Genomic DNA, 19,643 nt, shown 5'->3' on the forward strand with positions numbered 1-19,643 from the left:
TAAACGTTAGCTACTACAGCAACTGAAATGATTGCAACACTTAAAGAGCTGCAGTTAGTTTCAGAATGGGTAGCAAGGAATAAGTTGGTCAGAAATATTTCCAAAACTAAAAGCATTGAAATTTGGGACAAATCATTCACTAAACCCTAAACCTCTACCACATCTCGTAATGAATAATGTGGAAATTAAGCAAGTTGAGGTGACTGTCATGGTCAAAACATATTGATACAACAGTAGCTAAGATGGGGAGAAGTCTTTCCATAAATAAGCTCTGCTCTGCCTTCTTAACAACACTATCAACAAGGCAGGTCCTACAGGCCCTAGTTTTGTCGCACCTAGACTACTGTTCGGTAGTGTGGTCAGGTGCTACAAAGAGGGACTTCGCAGTTGGCTCAGAACAGGGTAGCAAGGCAAGCCCTTAAAAGTACACAGAGAAATAACATTAATGACATGCATGTCAATCTCTCATGGCTCAAAGTGGAAGAGAAATTGACTTCATCACTACTTGTTTTTGTAAGAGGTGTTGACAAGCTGAATGTACCGAGCTGTCTGTTGAAAATACTTGCACACAGTTCAGACACCCATGCATACCCCACAAGACATGCCAGAGGTTTCGTTACAGTTCCCAAGTCCAGAAGAGACTATGGGAGGCGCACAGTACTACATAGAGCCATGACTACATGGAACTCTATTCCACATCAGGTAACTGATGCAAGCAGTAGAATCAGATAAAAATGAAAATACATATTTCTTTTAACCTGTTTAGGATAGGGGGCAGTATTTTCACAGCCGGATGAAAAAACATACCCGATTTAAACTGGTTACTACTCTTGCCCAGAAACGAGAATATGCATATTATTAGTATATTTGGATAGAAAACACTCTGAAGTTTCTAAAACTGTTTGAATGGTGTCTGTGTATAACAGAACTCATATGGGAGGCAAAAACCTGAGAAAATTCCAAGCAGGAAGTGGAAAGTCTGAGAATTGTAGTTCTTCTTTTGATTCTCTATCGAAACTACAGTATCTGTGGGGTTACGTTGCACTTTCTAAGGCTTCCATTCACTGTCTAAAGCCTTCAGAAAGTGGATTGAGCCTTCTCCTGCCTCTGGGCAGAGTATTGGAGCTCAGTTTCTGAGTGGTTTGCCTGAGGACAAAGGGATTGGATATGCGCATTCCCGCAAGCACGCGTTTTTTTTCTTTTTTTCTCCTTGAATGAATACACTATTGTCCGGTTGGAATATGATCACAATTTTACAATAAAAATACCATAAAAATGTATTTTAAACAGCATTTGACATGCTTCTAAGTACAGTAATGGAACATTTTGACTTGTGTCTCGAAATGCGCTCGCACGTTACCCTTTGGATAGTGACCTGAACGCACGAACAAAACGGAGGTATTTGGACATAAATATGGATTATTTGGAACAAAAACAAAATTTATTGTGGAAGTAGCAGTCCTGGGAGTGCATTCTAACAAAGATCAGCAAAGGTAATACAATATTTCTAATACTAATTCTGAGTTTGTTGCCCTGCACTTGGCGGGTGTCTGAATAGCCATGATGGCGAGCTATGTACTCAGAATATTGAAAAATGTGCTTTCGCCGAAAAGCTATTTTAAAATCTGACACAGCGATTGCATAAAGGAGTTCTGTATCTATAATTCTTAAAATAATTTATGTATTTTGTCAACGTTTATGAATAGTATTTTTGTAAATTCACTGGAAGTTTTTGGTGGGAATACATTTTCTGAACATCACGCACCAATGTAAAAAGCTGTTTTTGGATATAAGTATGAACTTGATTGAACAAAACATACATGCATTGTATAACAATGTCCTAGGAGTGTCATCTGATGAAGATCATCAAAGGTTAGTGCTTCAATTAGCTGTGTTTTGGGTTTTATTGACATGTATGCTTGCTTGGAAAATGGCTGTGTGGTTATTTTGGTCTATGTACTCTCCTAACATAATCTAATGTTTTGCTTTCACAGTAAAGCCTTTTTGAAAATCGGACAATGTGGTTAGATTAACGAGAGCCTTATCTTTAAAATGGTGTAAAATAGTTGATTGTTTGAGAAAATTGAATTGTGGTATTTTAGTTGTTTTTGTATTTCGCGCCATGCGATTCCATTGGCTGTTGGCTAGGGACAGGTTTTAAGGTAAAAATACACCTTATGAAACAGCGGGGACTGAAGAGAGACACACAAATGTACAGACACATGCATACGCATACATTGTGATATTGTTGTATGGTGGTATTAAACATTTTGTATTGTAGATATGTAGTGGTGTAATAATGTTATATGATGTACTGTTTTATCTTTTGTTTTATATGTAATGTAAGTGCTTTAATATGTAATGTAATTAGCTGATGTGCTTTAATTAGCTGCTGCCTTGGCAGCAGCTAATGGGGATCCCTAATTAGCACAAAAATACAAACCAAACAATCGACCAGTCAACTACATGGGGTCAGTCCTACAGAGCACACAGGAAAACACTTGAGATCTATTTAGAGACCACAGGGAGAGAGAGAGGGATGGAGGGGAGGAAATGGAATAGAGGAACAAGACGGGGGCGAAATAGGTATAGTATATTCATAGAGTATGTGTAGCAGCCTTCAGTCTTCAGATTGGAGGAGGTTTCAGGGGGCTATGGGTTGGATGTGAGGAGAAGGCATTACACCATAGTTGCATTTTGTTACTCTTTCCGAAGTGAAAAGTAGGCAGAGGGATGAATAATGCATCTTTACACAAGCTGTCCACACACACACGCACAAACAAAAACAATTATGGAGTAAATTAAAAGCATGGTGCAAAGAAATGGGAAGAATGAAAACCCCAAAAATTATACTACTTTCTGGCATGTTTGGATTCCTAACGAGAAGTGATGATGGCAGATACAAACTTCAGATGTGGAGGTTCAGAGAGGAAATGGAGGCTGGCCTAGTTCTCTGTCCAGTTCTTGGTTGGGGCTGCGGCACGACACGTTGAGTTCTGGCCCAGATACACCTAACTTCTGAGCCTTACTAGATATCTAGGACACAGTGCTCCATCCACTATACTGTTCATGTATTCACACAACGACACACACACACAAACATATAACGCACATACATGCATACTGATGCCAAACACACACGCTGCAGCTACTGTCTATTATCTATCCTATTGCCACTTTACCCCTACCTATATGTACATACTGTAGCTACCTCAATTACCTCTTACCCCTGCACATCAACTCGGTACTGGTACTCCCTGTATATAGCCTATGTTATTTTAACTCATTATTCACAGTATTTATTCCTTGTGTCACTATTTTTATTTTATATTTTTATCTTTAACTGTTGGATTAATTTTCCATTGTTGGAAAAGGACCCGTAAGTAAGCATTTCACTGTTAGCCTAAACCTGTAGTTTATGAACCTGTAGTTTATGAACCATCTGACAACAAACATTTTATTTGATTTGAAATGCATGCATGCAGACACACATTCATCATTTTGTTCTCTAAAAACGCTGAAATAAACACACTGTTTACAGTAAATTGGGAATGATGTGCATCTGCCATCCACACAAACAGTCATAGTGGAATTGCCATGATATCTGTGTATTCTTCTTCAAAAGCTTCCATTCAGTTGGGAATGACAGATCCCTTGTGGCACCTGCATGAAGCCCTGTGTTTTGAAGCACCAGTGTGGGAGTTCTTTGCAGGTAGGTTTGCATATACGCTCTCTGAGGGACCAATGGGCAACTGAGTGGGAGGGGCCTCTGTCAGCGTTGATGGCGTCACATTTCAGGGCCGATTCATGGGTTCAGTGAGTAGTATTTCATCAATGAACCAAGCTCGCTGCCACTGTGAGAGTGACACCACTCCCTCTGGCATCACGAGTGAGGCCCACAGCTCTACAGAGGCGTGGTGTGGTGAAGGGAGCTCATATCAAGGGAAATGTCCTAAGCCCAACAGGGTGCATGTCCGCTAACTCTAACACATTGGTTGGTTGTATTCATATTATCACATCTCAAAAAGGCTGGAACCATATTAAAGGGATCTTGCGAGATTTTGCCAATTCAACTATTTTTCTACTTACCCAGAGTCAGATGAACTCATGGATACCAGCATGCTAGCTGTTCCGGTAGACTTCCAATCATTGTGCTAATACTAGTTACCAATGGCTCTTCAACTTCCTTCAAACTGCACACAGAGACATAGAAATGGTATCCATTAGTTCATCTGATGCTGGGTGAGTAGAAAAGGGCTTAATTGACAAAACCTTGCCCTATCCCTTTAACGATATGCCAGTCAAAATGACATTAATCCAATAGAGCAATCAATATGCACAGTGAGGTAGACAGGCAACTAGCCTGAGAATAAAGCACTACAGTAACCTCCCCTGGCCTCATTCTCTTACTGTTATGGTTGTGTTGCTGGACACAAAATACAATCTCTGCCTGTCCCTGACCTCCAAAGAGTCACATGAATAAATTAACACTCTAAACCTCTCCAAGGCATCTCTTATTCCTGTTATATAACAGTAGTCAAGTCCAGTCACATGGTGTAGAACTTCCCTAGCACAATCTGAGGCTTGTTTAAGATGATCTGTAAGTGGAGCCTAATTGGTTTCAAGGGGCATCTCTGTGGAATGTCTAAAGCAGAGTGCCCCCCCCCCCCCAAAAAAAATGCAGGAATCTGGGCTGCTTTCAGTGCACTCCAAGGGATTGAGAAGAAGCTCCAGTACTCTACTTTGAACAAGCAACGCACGCACACACACTCACTCACTCACACCCACATTAATGAAAACAGCTGGTCTGAAAAACAGAGCCTGGATTTACACATACTGTAAATTAAGCAAAATTACATATGATTTTGTCAAACATCTTCGTTGATATTGTGGTTAAAAATCTACATCTTTATCCTTTCTCTTCTATTTAAATACTGTATCTTTCTCATGGACAGTGAATATGCACTTTGAATTTCAAACAGGCTACTAGGCTTGGGCGGTATACCAGGGTATTTTGAAATACCCACGGTAACATTTTCAATACCGTCATTTGAATATTTGTTATATACCTGCAGTCAACTCGTGCACTTGGTTAATAGATAAATTCTTCATTTCACCTTTTGCATATTTTTTTCATTATGGATCTATTCCCCAAAGCAGCTGATTGTAAACAAACATACCATGTGACTGGCTCAAAGAGCATATGTCGGAAACGGAACGATACACCGAGAGCAACAGGTGGCAAAAGAGCTGAGCACTTTGGAAAAGTGGCATATATTCATGGATGCCAAGGGAAGCCAGGCTTCCTCATGAAATGAAAATAAAAAAATAATTTAAAAAACTCATTCTTTAGCCAATCAGTGAGTGAGCTCAGCTGTGAATGGTCCTGCCGCACCCAAAAAAAACATTTTCAATGGAAGCCAGTTTGGATTTAGCTTCAGACCATTCACATCAGATGCCAAACGTCATTGAAGGAAAAATACTTAAATTGTTGCATCTCATTTTGTTGTTGTCCTTTGGGAGAAATTGGAATGCTGACTGTGAGCCAGGCCTAATCTCCCACCATAAGTGCCCGACCTCACTAATACCTGTGGCTAAATGGAAGCAAGTCCCAGCAGCAATATTCCAACATCTAGTGGAAAGCCTTCCCAGAAAAGTGCAGGCTGTCATAGCAGCAAAAGGGGACCAACTCCATATTAATGCCCATGATTTTGGAATGAGATGTTCGATGAGCAGGTGTCCACATACACTACATGACCAAAAGTACCTAACTAAGTGGTTAGCTTCTTCAAAAATCAAGCATTTTCTTGGTAACAGCAGAGACGCCTGACGCCCTCCTGAATCAATAGCCTTGCTGGTTAATATTAGATTTGTGAGTGCATCAAACTGTGAGTAGCATTTTTTATTTACTTGTATAGTTTAGGTCAGAAACTGTACGAACCGCCCTTGCTGTCTCTGCCTGGCCGGTTCCCCTCTCTCCACTGGGATTCTCTGCCTCTAACCCTATTACAGGGGCTGAGTCACTGGCTTACTGGTGTTCTTCCATGCAGTCCCTAGGAGGGGTGCGTCACGTGAGTGGGTTGAGTCACTGACGTGGTCTTCCTGTTTGGGTTGCCCCCCCCCCCCCCTTGGGTTGTGCCATGGCGGAGATCTTTGTGGGCTATACTAGGCCTTGTCTCAGGATGGTAAGTTGGTGGATGAAGATTTCCCTCTAGTCTTGTGGGGGCTGTGCTTTGGCAAAGTGGGTGGGGTTATATCCTGCCTGTTTGGCCCTGTCCGGGGGTATCATCGGATGGGGCCACAGTGTCTCCTGACCCCTCCTGTCTCAGCCTCCAGTATTTATGCGGCAGTAGTTTATGTATCGGGGGGCTAGGGTCAGTCTGTTATATCTGGAGTATTTCTCCTGTCTTATCCGGTGTCCTGTGTGAATTTAAGTATGCTCTCTCTAATTCTCTCGGAGGACCTGAGCCCTAGCACCATGCCTCAAGACTACCTGACATGATGACGACTTGCTGTCCCCAGTCCACCTGGCCGTGCTGCTGCTCCAGTTTCAACTGTTCTGCCTGCGGCTATGGAACCCTGACCTGTTCACCGGACGTGCTACCTGTCCCAGACCTGCTGTTTTCAACTCTCTAGAGACAGCAGGAGCGATAGAGATACTCTCAATGATCGACTATGAAAAGCCAACTGACATTTACTCGGGGTGCTGACTTGTTGCACCCTCGCAACTGTGATTATTATTATTTGACCATGCTGGTAATTTATGAACATTTGAACATCTTGGCCATGTTCTGTTATAATCTCCACCCGGCACAGCCAGAAGAGGACTGGCCACCCCTCATAGCCTGGTTCCTCTCTAGGTTTTTCCTAGGTTTTGGCCTTTCTAGGGAGTTTTTCCTAGCCCCCGTGCTTCTACACCTGCATTACTTGCCGTTTGGGGTTTTAGCCTGGGTTTCTGTACAGCACTTTGAGATATCAGCTGATGTAAGAAGGGCTATATAAATACATTTGATTTACTAAATGTTCGCAATGCGCTCGTTAGCATTTAGCAATCTGGATACCGCCCAACCCGAACTTGTGGTTTTACTTAATTCTCCGTACTGGCCAATGATTATAACAGCAATTCTGATACAACCAATAATCATACGTTGTGCCCCTGGCCTGAAAGTATGGAAGTTCAACATGTAGCTAAATGTAGTAGGCTAATGTTAACTAGCTGGCCTGGCGCATCGTTGCCCATAAAAGGAAGTTAGGCTAGCAAGCAAGCATTTTAACAAGGTAGCCTAGGACAACAAAAACTAAAAGCAGGGACTGTATGACAGAGTCATAGACACTTTAGCCAACATGAAAGAGGAGGATGGCATTGGCGTTTCTCTACAAGTATGGGTGAGTTAACATGTTTATTTTCTACTTGCACGCATGCACTGGATTTTTAGCTTACGTTGATTGGGCTAAATAGTTTTTGGTATCTTTAAGTTGTCACTGTATTAGATTAAGCATAGGTAATTGGATGATGCTGAAATGTTGAAGTTAAAATGGCCCTGGAATAGTGGAGGCATTTCCATTGATGGCCAAAAAGCTCAATTTTAGTCTCAATGACCAGAGCAACTTCTTCAATATTTTTGGGGAGTCTCCCACATGCCTTTTAGCGAACACCAAACGTGTTTGCTTATTTCTTTCTTTAAGCAATGGCTTTTTTCTGGCCACTCTTCCGTAAAGCCCAGCTCTGTGGAGTGTACTAAAGTGGTCCTATGGACAGATACTACAATCTCCGCTGTGGAGCTTTGCAGCTCCTTCAGGGTTATCCTTGGTCACTTTGTTGTCTTTCTGATTAATGCCCTCCTTGCCTGGTCCGTGAGTTTTGGTGGACGGCCCGCTCTTGGCAGGTTTGTTGTGGTGCCATATTCTTTACATTTTCTAATAATGGATTTAATGGTGCTACGTGGGATGTTCAAAGTTTCGTATATTTTTATAACCCAACCCTGATCTGTACTTCTCCTCAACTTTGTCCCTGACCTGTTTGGAGAGCTCCTTGGTCTTCATGGAGCCGCTTGCTTGGTGGTGCCGCTTGCTTAGTGGTGTTGCAGACTCTGGGGCCTTTCAGAACAGGTGTATATAAACACTGAGATCATGTGACACTTAGTTGCACACAGGTGGACTTTATTTAACTAATTATGTGACTTCTGAAGGTAATTGGTTGCACCAGATCTTATTTAGGGGCTTCACAGAAAAGGGAGTGAATACTTATGCACCACTTTTCCGTTTTTTTTTATAGAATTTTATGAAACAAGTTAATCTTTCCATTTCACTTCACCAAATTTGGACTATTTTGTGTATGTCCATTACACGACATCCAAATAAAAACCTATTTAAATTACAGTTTGTAATGCAACAACATAAAAAAAAAACACCAAGGGGAATGAATACTTTTGCAAGGCACTCTATATATCATAGTGTCAAGGCATTTCAACTAACAGGTTATAGAGAAAACAATGCAATTATCAGAACACATCCGTTGTAATATGGCTTACTTTTCTGTCTTGGCTTCCCCGGTCATTTTACCCAAGCATGGCTACTGATTTGTGACCCAATCCGTTTGACTGTGATCCTGGCTCAGTTGACATACGGGTAAGTGAAATCGAACAGCTGATCGAGCTGTCGTGACCGGAGGCTGCAGACAACGCATTCACGGGTCACTACGGAGGAGTCTCGGTTCCTGACTCAAAGTGAATACCCTACAGTCTGCATTAAATCCAAATATCGATACAGGTTGGATGTGACAGCAGAGATGAGGTGCGTACTGTCGACCACTCCCCCTGACTTTGAGAAAATCCGACACGACATGCATCAAGCACACTTATCTCATTAGTGCTGCTGAGATAAGAGACATTATGACAGACTAATTTGCAATTGACCGTCATAGCTCAACATGAAACGGATGTGATGGTGAGTTGAGAAGACAATCAGAAATACTGTCAGAATGTTTTTCAGTTGACTGCCATAGCTCCAAATAAAAAAGTTAACATTGGTTGTTAATTCCCCCCCCCCCATAAAATTACAGTTGGGGTTGTGAGAATTTTCATATGAAAATGGGGTCATGAGCCAAAATAGCCTAATACGGGGGTTCCCAAACTACGTGAGAGGTTATAGACCTAAAGTCAGTGTCAAGATTTCAGTTAGGCTATTAGATTTAACGCACCTGAAAGGCTGCCTACAGTTCCTTGATGTGCCATTTTGAAGTCCCCGTCTTGTGACTGTCGAATTTGTATAGCACCTCACAATCATCAAACATAACATAGCCGGTGTTGTGCTGAAAAGCTCCCCCCTGCCAGAATTCTCTCCCCCCCCCCCACTTTGCGTGAACGCACACACACACTCAATTCTCCATTGCTGCGACTTGCTTGCAAGTTGATGTTTCTGATCACATTCGGCTGCGTTTCATTAAATGTTTTATGTCGGTTTCATCGCGGGGGAGTAATGTCTGCAGTTTTCGGTTTGGCTATTTGCTTCAAGTATATTAGTCCATAAATAAATCTCTTTGCCAAAATTCGTCATCTCTCCCATGTCTTATTTGACTCGTAGTTGTTCTGATATGTTTATTGCTTGCCTACATTTTACTCCCTCCTATGTTTAATATAGCACACATACATTAATTATTAATTTCAGTTGCCTATCCTGACATGAAGTTTGTTCTATGGAAAGTATTTGACTCTGATGTGTGCCACAGAAAGTATTGGACTTTAGCCACAAAATTAAGGAAATTAGAAGGGGGGAGGATTTCGGCAAGGCCCTCAATCAAATCAAAAAATGTATTGGTCACATACACATAGTTAGCAGATGTTAATGCGAGTGTAGCGAAACGCTTGTGCTTCTAGTTCCGACCATGCTGTAATATCTAACAAGTAATCTAACAATTTCGCAACAACTACCTTACACACACAAGTGTAAAGGAATGAATAAGAATATGTACATATAAATATATGGATGAGCGATGGCCGAACGGCATAGGCAAGATACAGTAGATGGTATAGAGTACAGTATATACATATATAAGATGAGTAATGTAGGGTATGTAAACATTATATAAAGTGGCATTGTTTAAAGTGACGTGATACATTTATTACATACAATTTTTTATTATTAAAGTGGCTAGAGATTTGAGTCAGTATGTTGGCAGCAGCCACTCAATGTTAGTGATGGCTGTTTAACAGTCTGGTGGCCTTGAGATAGAAGCTGTTTTTCAGTCTCTCTATCCCAGCTTTGATGCACCTGTACTGACCTCGCCTTCTGGATGATAGCGGGGTGAACAGGCAGTGGCTCGGGTGGTTGTTGTCCTTCATGATCTTTTTGGCCTTCCTGTGACATCGGGTGCTGTAGGTGTCCTGGAGGGCCCCGGTGATGCATTGTACAGACGACACTACCCTCTGGAGAGCCTTGCGGTTGTGGGCGGAGCAGTTGCCGTACCAGGCGGTGATACAGCCCGACAGGATGCTCTTGATTGTGCATCTGTAAACGTTTGAGAGTGTTTTTGGTGACAAGCCAAATTTCTTCAGCATCCTGCGGTTGAAGAGACGCTGTTGCGCCTTCGTCACCACGCTGTCTGTGTGGGTGGACCATTTCAGTTTGTCCGTGATGTGTACGCCAAGGAACTTAAAACTCACCACCTTCTCCACTACTGTCCCGTCGATGTGGATAGGGGGTGCTCCCTCTGCTGTTTCCTGAAGTCCATGATCATCTCCTTTGTTTTGTTGACGTTGAGTGTGAGGTTATTTTCCTGACACCACACCCCGAGGGCCCTCTCCCCCTCCCTGTAGGCCATCTTGTCATTGTTGGTAATCAAGCCTACCACTGTAGTGTCGTCGGCAAACTTGATGATTGAGTTGGAGGTGTGCATGGCCACACAGTCATGGGTGAACAGGGAGTACAGGAGAGGGCTGAGAATGCACCCTTGTGGGGCCCCAGTGTTGAGGATCAGCAGGGTGGAGATGTTGTTACCTACCCTTACCACCTGGGGGGGCCCATCAAAAAGTCCAGGACCCAGTTGCACAGGGCAGGGTCGAGACCAAGGGTCTCGAGCTTAATGACGAGTTTGGGGGGGTACTATGGTGTTAAATGCTGAGCTGTAGTCGATGAACAGCATTCTTACATAGGTATTCCTCGTGTCCAGATGGGTTAGGGCAGTGTGATTGCGTCATCTGTGGACCTATTGGGGCGGTAAGCAAATTGGAGTGGGTCTAGGGTATCAGGTAGGGTGGAGGTGATATGATCCTTGACTAGTCTCTCAAAGCACTTCATGATGACGGAAGTGAGTGCTACGGGGCGATAGTCGTTTAGCTCAGTTACCTTAGCTTTCTTGGGAACTTGAACAATGGTGGCCCTCTTGAAGCATGTGGGAACAGCAGACAGGGATTGATTGAATTTGTCCGTAAACACACCAGCCAGCTGGCCTGCGCATGCGGCTAGGGATGCCATCTGGCCGGCAGCCTTGCGAGGGTTAACACGTTTAAATGTTTTACTCACATTGACCGCAGGTTTTGGTAGCGGGCCGTGTCGGTGGCACTGTATTGTCCTCAAAGCGAGCAAAGAAGTTGTTTAGTTTGTCTGGGAGCAAGACATCGGGGTCCGCGACGGCGCTGGTTTTCTTTTTGTAGTCCGTGATTGACTGTAGACCCTGCCACATACCTCATGTCTGCAACTCTACTTTGTCTCTATACTGACGCTTAGCTTGTTTGATTGCCTTGGAGGGAATAGCTACACTTTCTATTCGGTCATGTTTCTGGTCGCTTTGCCCTGATTAAAAGCAGTGGTTCGTGCTTTCAGTTTTGCACGTATGCTTCCATCAGTCCACGGTTTCTTTTTGGGTAAAGTTTGAATTGTCGCCGTGGGTACAACATCACCGATGCACTTGCTAATAAACTCGCTCACCGAACCATCCCATCATGCTTTTCCCTCATGGCTTTTCCTACATCCATCTGGATGACAGCACATCATCCGCAAGACGGATGGGGGGGGGGGGACTGCAAGGCCTGGCACACTTCATAATCATTTTGGTAGCTCATGTTGACCAGTAGTGTGTGCCACAGAAAGTATTTGACTCTAGCCACAAAATTAAGAAAATAAGAAAGAAAAAGAAAGACTTTCTGATCCCCACCCCCTGCAAATGTCCTTAATTTTGTGGCTAGAGTCAAATACTTTCTGTGGCACACACTACTGGTCAACATGAGCTACCAACATTATTCAGAAGTGTGCCAGGCATTCTATACTTTCTATAGAACAAACTTCACATCAGGATAGGCAACCAAAATTAATAAATGCGTGTTATATTAAACATAGAGGGGGAGTAAAATGTAGGCAAGCAATAAACATTTCAGAACAACTACGAATCAAATAAGACATGGGCGAGATGACGAATTTTGGCAAAGAGATTTATTTATGGACTAATACACTTGAAACAAATAGCCAAACCGAAAACTGCAGACATTATTAGTGCCTCCCCCACGATCAAACCGACATAAAAAATTTAATGAAACGCAGCCTAACGTGATCAGAAATATCAACTAGCAAGCAAGTCGCAGCAATGAAGAATTGAGTGCGTGTGCGTTTACGCGAAGGGGGGGGGGGGGATTCTGGCAGGGGGGAGCATTCGGCGCAACACCGGCACTGCTATCATCCTTCTTTTACAACTTCACCAAATCTTTCCCAAACATTAAACTACTGTTCTGGCCCCCCTATTTATTTTCAACTCTCCATTTCACAGCTTTTCACTTTAATTCAATAACTCCAACATTGTCCTTTTTGCCTCAGTGAATCGACGTCAACTTTTTCTGTTCCCAAAAGCATCTGGCAATTGGTGTGTATTTAGCGCCCTCTGTTATGCCCTAATATTTAAGTTTAGGCTACGCACTAATGCCATGCAAAAATAATGAAAGAAAACCTTAAATGTAGCCTATAGATATGAATTGCACAATAATGATACATTTATGGAATGTTAATGCATTGTTTTCTCTTTATTCAACCCTTCCTCCTGCCACCCACCCACACAATATGTCATGACCCTAAAATCAGCACATCCCGCAGATATAACCACAGGGACTGCAGGTTATGAGTCAACCGTGCATCACTAACGCGCACCACAAACACACACACACACCACACCGAGCGACCTTTCTCCTTTCTGTTTTCATCTCAGCACCCAGCTGAGCTGATCTCTTTGAAGACACTTTCAGTCTGAAACTATAGTTTTGTTATGAACACAGTCTCCTGTTTATCACCAGAAGCGAGTACAAGGTTAGGGAATTGTAAACATTGAATACCTTTAGAAAGTGGCATGTTCTGTCAGTACAGATATATACCATTTTAACAAGGCTATCTACAACCTAAAAGGATTCTTCAGCTGTCCTCATAGAAGAACCCTTTGAATAAACCCTTTTGGTTCCAGGTAACACCCTTTTGGTTCCAAGTAGACCCGTTTTGGGTTCCATGTAAAACCCTTTTTACACTCTTAGAAAAAAGGGTTCCAAAAGGGTTCTTCAGTTGTCCCCATAGAATAACTATTTTTTCCCCCAGGTAAAAACTATTTTTGGCTCCAAGTATAACCGTTTTGGGTTCCGTGAAGAACCCTTTCCTGATATATGGTGTTCATTCTGTAGTATCTGATTCGTGGTGGAAAGGAATACCTCACCAACTTCACAAGTTGGACATACTGTTCTGTAATAGGATAGCAATAACATCACAAACAACCCTTGGACTTTGGGTGACTGATAGACTACTTAGAACTATCCCCTTTTGTGTAGTAGTGGGCTACACTCCTCTTAACAAAAAATATGCTATCTACAACCTAAAAGGATTCAACAGCTGTCCTCAATGAAGAACCCTTTGAATAAACCCTTTTGGTTCCAGGTAAAACCCTTTTGGTTCCAAGTAGACCCGTTTTGGTTTCCATGTAGAACCTTTTTACAGGAAACCCTTTCTACAGCCAAGGAAAATTAGTCAGTACTAGTAAGAGGCTAAAAGCTGCAGGCACAGGGCTACCGCTCTGTTTAATAGATGGAGAGAGAGAGCGAGAGAGAGAGAGAGAGAGAAATTGAGAGACTAATGCTGAAGATGATAGAAAACTGGGACTCCGTATTCCATGCAATCTGTCATCTCTCCATCTTTCTCCATGTCTGCCCCGCTGTTTTGTTCTTCAAAGCCTCATGCTCATGGAACGCACATACATGAGTCACAAACTTGCACACACTACATTGAGCGCATTACGCACACGGTGCATTACTGCAGTGGTAAGGTGAGGTTTTGTCAAAGCAAAGTGCTTCTTTCTCTTGGGACTTACCTTTGCTCATGCTTCAACACTTTCATCCAGCTAGTGTTTGCATGACCTTTGTAAAGAAAGGCTTGAGTGTTGCAGTGGGATCCAGCCATATGACGGTCTGTTTATACGACACTAGTTTATACGACACTAGCTCTAAGTGGTTCTGAGAAATAATGCAATGCACAACAGCCATGCAAGGAGTGCCTCATTCAATCCTATAGGCTCTCCCTTATTTCCTCGCTATAAATCAAAAAATCTACTAAAATAGCCCTCTGGCAGCTTCTCTTGGACATCAATCTGAATACTCGATTATGGTCGAGACCTTTGTAGGCAAGGAACGCTCTAATATTACTGCCTAATCTAGGCCATATGCAGTTTTCCAATATGCCAAGAGATACTGTTCCTTAGAGACCCAGGTAGAAAGATACACAACACTTAGTGGATGCTCTTGACATGAAACCAACTCAGCAACTTCCATACAATCGACTGAATGGCATGGCACCACTACCGTTTTAATGTGTAGAGATCAGATACGTCGATGGATAACGCATTAAAACTCCAACAGCCCCACCGTGACGCTGGCACGTTTTGGACTTCTAACCCCTTTTTAACATTGTGTGTTTGAGCTACAGACTGCTGGGTTGTTGCATTGGATTAGTCTATTTCTTCTGCACCATTAGTCTGTGTGATTGACGCGGGCAGAGCTAGAGCGACACAAGTGTTGTTAGAAGGTAAGAGATTCTTCTACATAGAAGATCATAGGAAATCCCAGGACATAGTGTCTATAATACTGTAATAAGCTCAAAGTTGCTGTCACACAGTTGTCGCTGACTAGTTGGATATTCATGTCCCACTGAGCTAACAATTTCTGTACTTACAGCATTCTTATTATCAGGTTTTTGCTTGGCGGACATTTGTCAATAAAACTCATGAATGCAACTGTATACGTCAAATCATTTTGTGTTGTTCTTGTAACACTGGATGTCCTGAAAATAAAATGGAAAACACTTCAAAGTGAGGCTAAACTGGGACTGACAAAGTCTCTCTCGCGCTCTCTGCAAACAGTCTTGAATTAATGCCCTCAAATGTTCACGATGTGAAAGGAATTCTATCAACCGCCCCCTTGCACCACGGCATAACATTTACTTAATGTATGTGCATCTACGCATAATGATAATGGGGAAGGTGATGAACATACACAGCATGCTCATTCTGGGTGAGGTGGAGTGGAGGCGGGGTTGTAACTGAAGTAATTAGGTATTCATGTAACTTGTGATTCAGAAAAAAAAAAACTGGATGTTATAGAACGCAAAGCAATCACCCCGGCCCATAGAAATGATATAAGACTTTAAAATTGAGAATATATGTCGTCTCCTCCCCATTTCTTCCATGCCAGCCTTGAGCCTCAAGGCTCCTCCGTTAATCAAAAGTAAAGGGGGGACAAAAACAAACTTAGAACTGCCTCCCTCTTTCCTCTGGAAACAGAACCTCCTCTATAACTTTGAATTTGACAAACTGTACACAGCTCCATATGAAAATGAACACTGACAAAAACAACAAAGATTGTAATGGGAAGCAGTGAACCGTGCACTTTCCATTACTTTTACATAATTTTCACTGATGTCTGTTGATGCATTAAAAAGTACCATTTTAACATTATGGACAAAATGTAGCTTCTAAATGGGTAACCCTTGTAGCCAAAGGGCATTTCCATGTAAAGGACCCATGAGCAGCAACGTGTTCATAGGAGCATGTCAAATTGGGTATCAAATGAAAGCTAAGAGTCCATATTTTGGAGAAGAAAAGGCATAGATACATTTTTTAATAAATTTTCCATCTTAAAAATTAGGCATAAGTAATGGCTTTGATTTCTGGTCAAACAGATGCAAATGGGTCTTAGAAAACATCTAGCAGAAAAAGTCTTAAAAATGTATTAGAAATACTTCAAAAAAACACAATAATGTTGAAGTAAAGACCCCTGCAAAATAATATCAACACATATATTCCGTTTGAGAAATTACTTGAATTAAATTAAGTTTAAGAAATATTTCCTTGTGCCACATAATTCTGTTACCAAAAACCCATATATACACCTCATGAGGGAGGATAATAAAAGTTCACAGAAGTAAAAAGTAAAGGTAAACCTACCAATTAGTTATAATGATTTTACTGATATACATTTTTGTTTATGACTTAAGTGATCAAACTCCTAATTCTGTTACCAAATCGGTAACAGAATTACCGAAAAATCTGTAATGGGATTACTGCAATTGAATTGGCTACAATGGGAAATCATAGTAGTCACAAACCACAATTGGTCACCTGCTGTCCTCCCTTCCACTGGCATACTGTTATGTTCAGCTCATAACTGTTTTCTTTCTGTCATCTGGTGGTCAAAATGAGTGTGAAAACAGTCTGGACAATCTCTCTCCAGTTAATGTTACCTCTCCTCTCTTTCCATTTACTGTAACAAGCATCCACACCCACTGAGCACCGACCTGCACCAAACGTCCATGGACATTGAAAAGCAGTTGAAATTTGGTCAGTCCACCATGTCCTTGATTTCAACATCCACAGACATTGTTTTTTGATTTCAACATATATATATACACATTGAGTTTGGACAGCACAGTGAAGAAAAGTAGAGTTCAGTACTCTAGTTTGATGTGCTCTATACCTACCAGACACTCTTATCCAAAGCGACTTACAGGAGCAATTAGGGTTAAGTGCTTTGCTTTAAATGTACATCAACATATTTTTTTCACCTAGTCAGCTCTGGGATTCGAACCAGCGACCTTTCGGTTAGTATCCCAACGCTCTTAACTGCTAGACTACCGGCTACCTGCCACCTTTACTGTGATGTCCAAACTTGTGAAACATAGACATCTATGGTTGGTTCAGATTTGATCCGGTTTGTATATTGCATATTCAGGACACATCACCATGAAAAGAATGACATGTATATACATAATTACGCATTTCTGTGGAGTACAGATCAGGGACCTATGATGTAATTATGTTACCGGGTGTAAATCCACTTCACTTACTGTAGTTCAATAACCAAAACAGATTTTTTCAAACTTAAGGTGTCATGTCAGAGCTGACACCCCATTCTTTCTGCAAACATCTTAATCTTTTTTTTAAAAACAGAGGGAGATTTTACCGTAATTCTGTTACCAAACTTTGCATCCGCACAGATCATCCAGTAAATGTGTTTTTGTGAAATGTTCTGTGTAAATTGTTCAAAGTAGTCCTTGTGCATATGGTTTTATAGTTTGTTTAACTTTGAAATCAATGGTTTCTGTTTGGCATACATTTTAAAGTGAAAAATCTGAGTCTCAGCGTGATTCTGTTACCGTAGAATTTCTCCCCCACCCCTTATCATATGACCTCAACTCTGTAGTGAACGGAACTCATTTAGTAGGCTCTTCTGTCATTTTAGAAAACTCATTGGCAACATTAGTATTTTAGCTCATTAAGGGGTATTGGTGATTCAAAGCAAGGTATATTTGGTTAAGCTCCAATAGGCTTACTCTCCTTTACACTAACAGCCATAAATTAGCCTTACTTTCATGCGTGCCACTGTTCTTGTCTTAATTCTTCAATTATTGTTATTATTCAGTCCTGTGTAGCTCAGTTGGTATAGCATGGCGTATGCAATGCCAGGGTTGTGGGTTCAATTCCCATGAGGGATCAGTATAAAGAAAGTATGAAAACTGCACTTACTGTAAGTCACTCTGGATAAGAGTGTCTGCTAAATGACAAAAAAAATAACACAACTTCACATGCTCATATTTCTTTGCATTCAGCCAACACTATCTTATTTTTTACAGAGAATGATAGGGAAAATGTTCCTTCTGGAAAGGCTGAAGAATAACAAGAAAATAATTTAATAATGAGACTTCTGCATTGTATGTAATCATCATAATGTAATGATAATGGCTTTACGACACTGTAACCACTTGATTGATCTAGAGAATAAATAGATTGCAACCAATATTTCAGTGTCATCTTTCTGGAACAGTTGTTTTCTTGTCATAAAGAACAACAACAACAACAAACATTACATTGGCATAGCTTGGCAAAAACAGGTGTGAAATACTGTGTTAGTTGCTAGACTATGTATGGCCTACATTTTACATTTTGTTTCACTGTCCAATCTAAAGTTGAACACCACACCCCCCACCTCTTCTTTCATATCTAGGCTGCAAGCAAGACCTTGCTTGAGGAGGCTATCATTTTAGAAATATTTCCTCCAAAATTCTCGAGGTGGAACGAGTTTAGCCTAGAATGCTCATCGTCACCTATTGTGCAAGCAGTAGGCAACATAGTGATGAAATTGCTTGATCCAATGAATGTAGCCTTCAGAGGCTACACTGTAACTTTGACTCACGTGCAATTTGAGTGGCGCTACAATGTTGCACTATAGTTCACCATGAACTCAAACGAATAGCAATGCTTCGTGTTTTCTTACCATCTTCCTTTTCATCGTAGACCGGTCTCTTAGAAGAACTATTCGCGCCCATCCTCTTCTTCCACTTGCCCCAGTGAAACATTGATGCGCGAGCTCAGATAGCATTCCTCGCCCGTTAAAAAAAACTACAGCTGTGTGTTGGACACGTTGAACAAATGCATCGCTCCCTCCTCTGTTGTTTCTCTATTTTTTATTTTTATCGCATTTACGCACTGCGACTTTGCCTCACTAAAACAATAAAAACGAGAGATTAGATCGGATAGTGAGCCTCAATTCTGTTTTAAAAAGAAAAACAATCTGCTTTCCTATTTTTCTCTTCCGTCCTCAACTGACTTATGTTCGCGGAGCCGTGTGTGACAGTTCCCTAGTCGACGTTGAGTCTCACTGTCATGCATGTCAAGAACCCAGCCTCTCTGCAGCTCTCGTGCTAGCGGCTAGACCTTAAGAACATTTTCAATATTATAGGAAGTGCTGCTGTATATTCTCTAACTGGATACGGTCATTGCGAAAATGCGAATCTAATTAGGAAAAGGGTGGCGCCAGATCATTGAAAATGGGGTTAACACTTTACTTCCCTGACCTTAGAATAGGCTACATCATTTACAGATGTGAGATTACACTTCATGCTTCATCATGGCATACAGTGGGAATGGGATATGTCTAGATTTATGTAGGAAACTGATGCTAGTTAGGCACGGAGTGGATGATACTTAATGTGACATTATAATAATACTATAAATCATTTGATTTTCGTTCCTTTCCTCAAGTAAAAAAAAAAAGTGTTTTTTGTTTTTACTTTTGGTTTGTCTGTCAACCTAAAAGTCAACAAAAACGGTCCCTCTCTTGGCCAATGATGATGAA

At 41.6% G+C, this 19,643-nt stretch overlaps 1 protein-coding gene across 1 annotated transcript in view; it reads right to left on the reverse strand.

Annotated features, from left to right (window-relative positions):
- Positions 1-19,368, reverse strand: part of LOC115193952 (serine/threonine-protein kinase 32C) — a 150,643-nt gene extending 131,275 nt beyond the window's left edge. Inside the window, exon 1 of the mRNA XM_029753110.1 lies at positions 18,783-19,368. Within this exon, the coding sequence (XP_029608970.1) occupies positions 18,783-18,864 (82 nt within the window). The 5' untranslated portion in view covers positions 18,865-19,368. The remainder of the gene's footprint in view (positions 1-18,782) is intronic.
- Between the last annotated feature and the right edge of the window lie 275 nt (positions 19,369-19,643).

This window comes from Salmo trutta, chromosome 5, assembly GCF_901001165.1.
Source record: "Salmo trutta chromosome 5, fSalTru1.1, whole genome shotgun sequence".
NCBI classification, from domain to species: Eukaryota; Metazoa; Chordata; class Actinopteri; order Salmoniformes; family Salmonidae; genus Salmo; species Salmo trutta.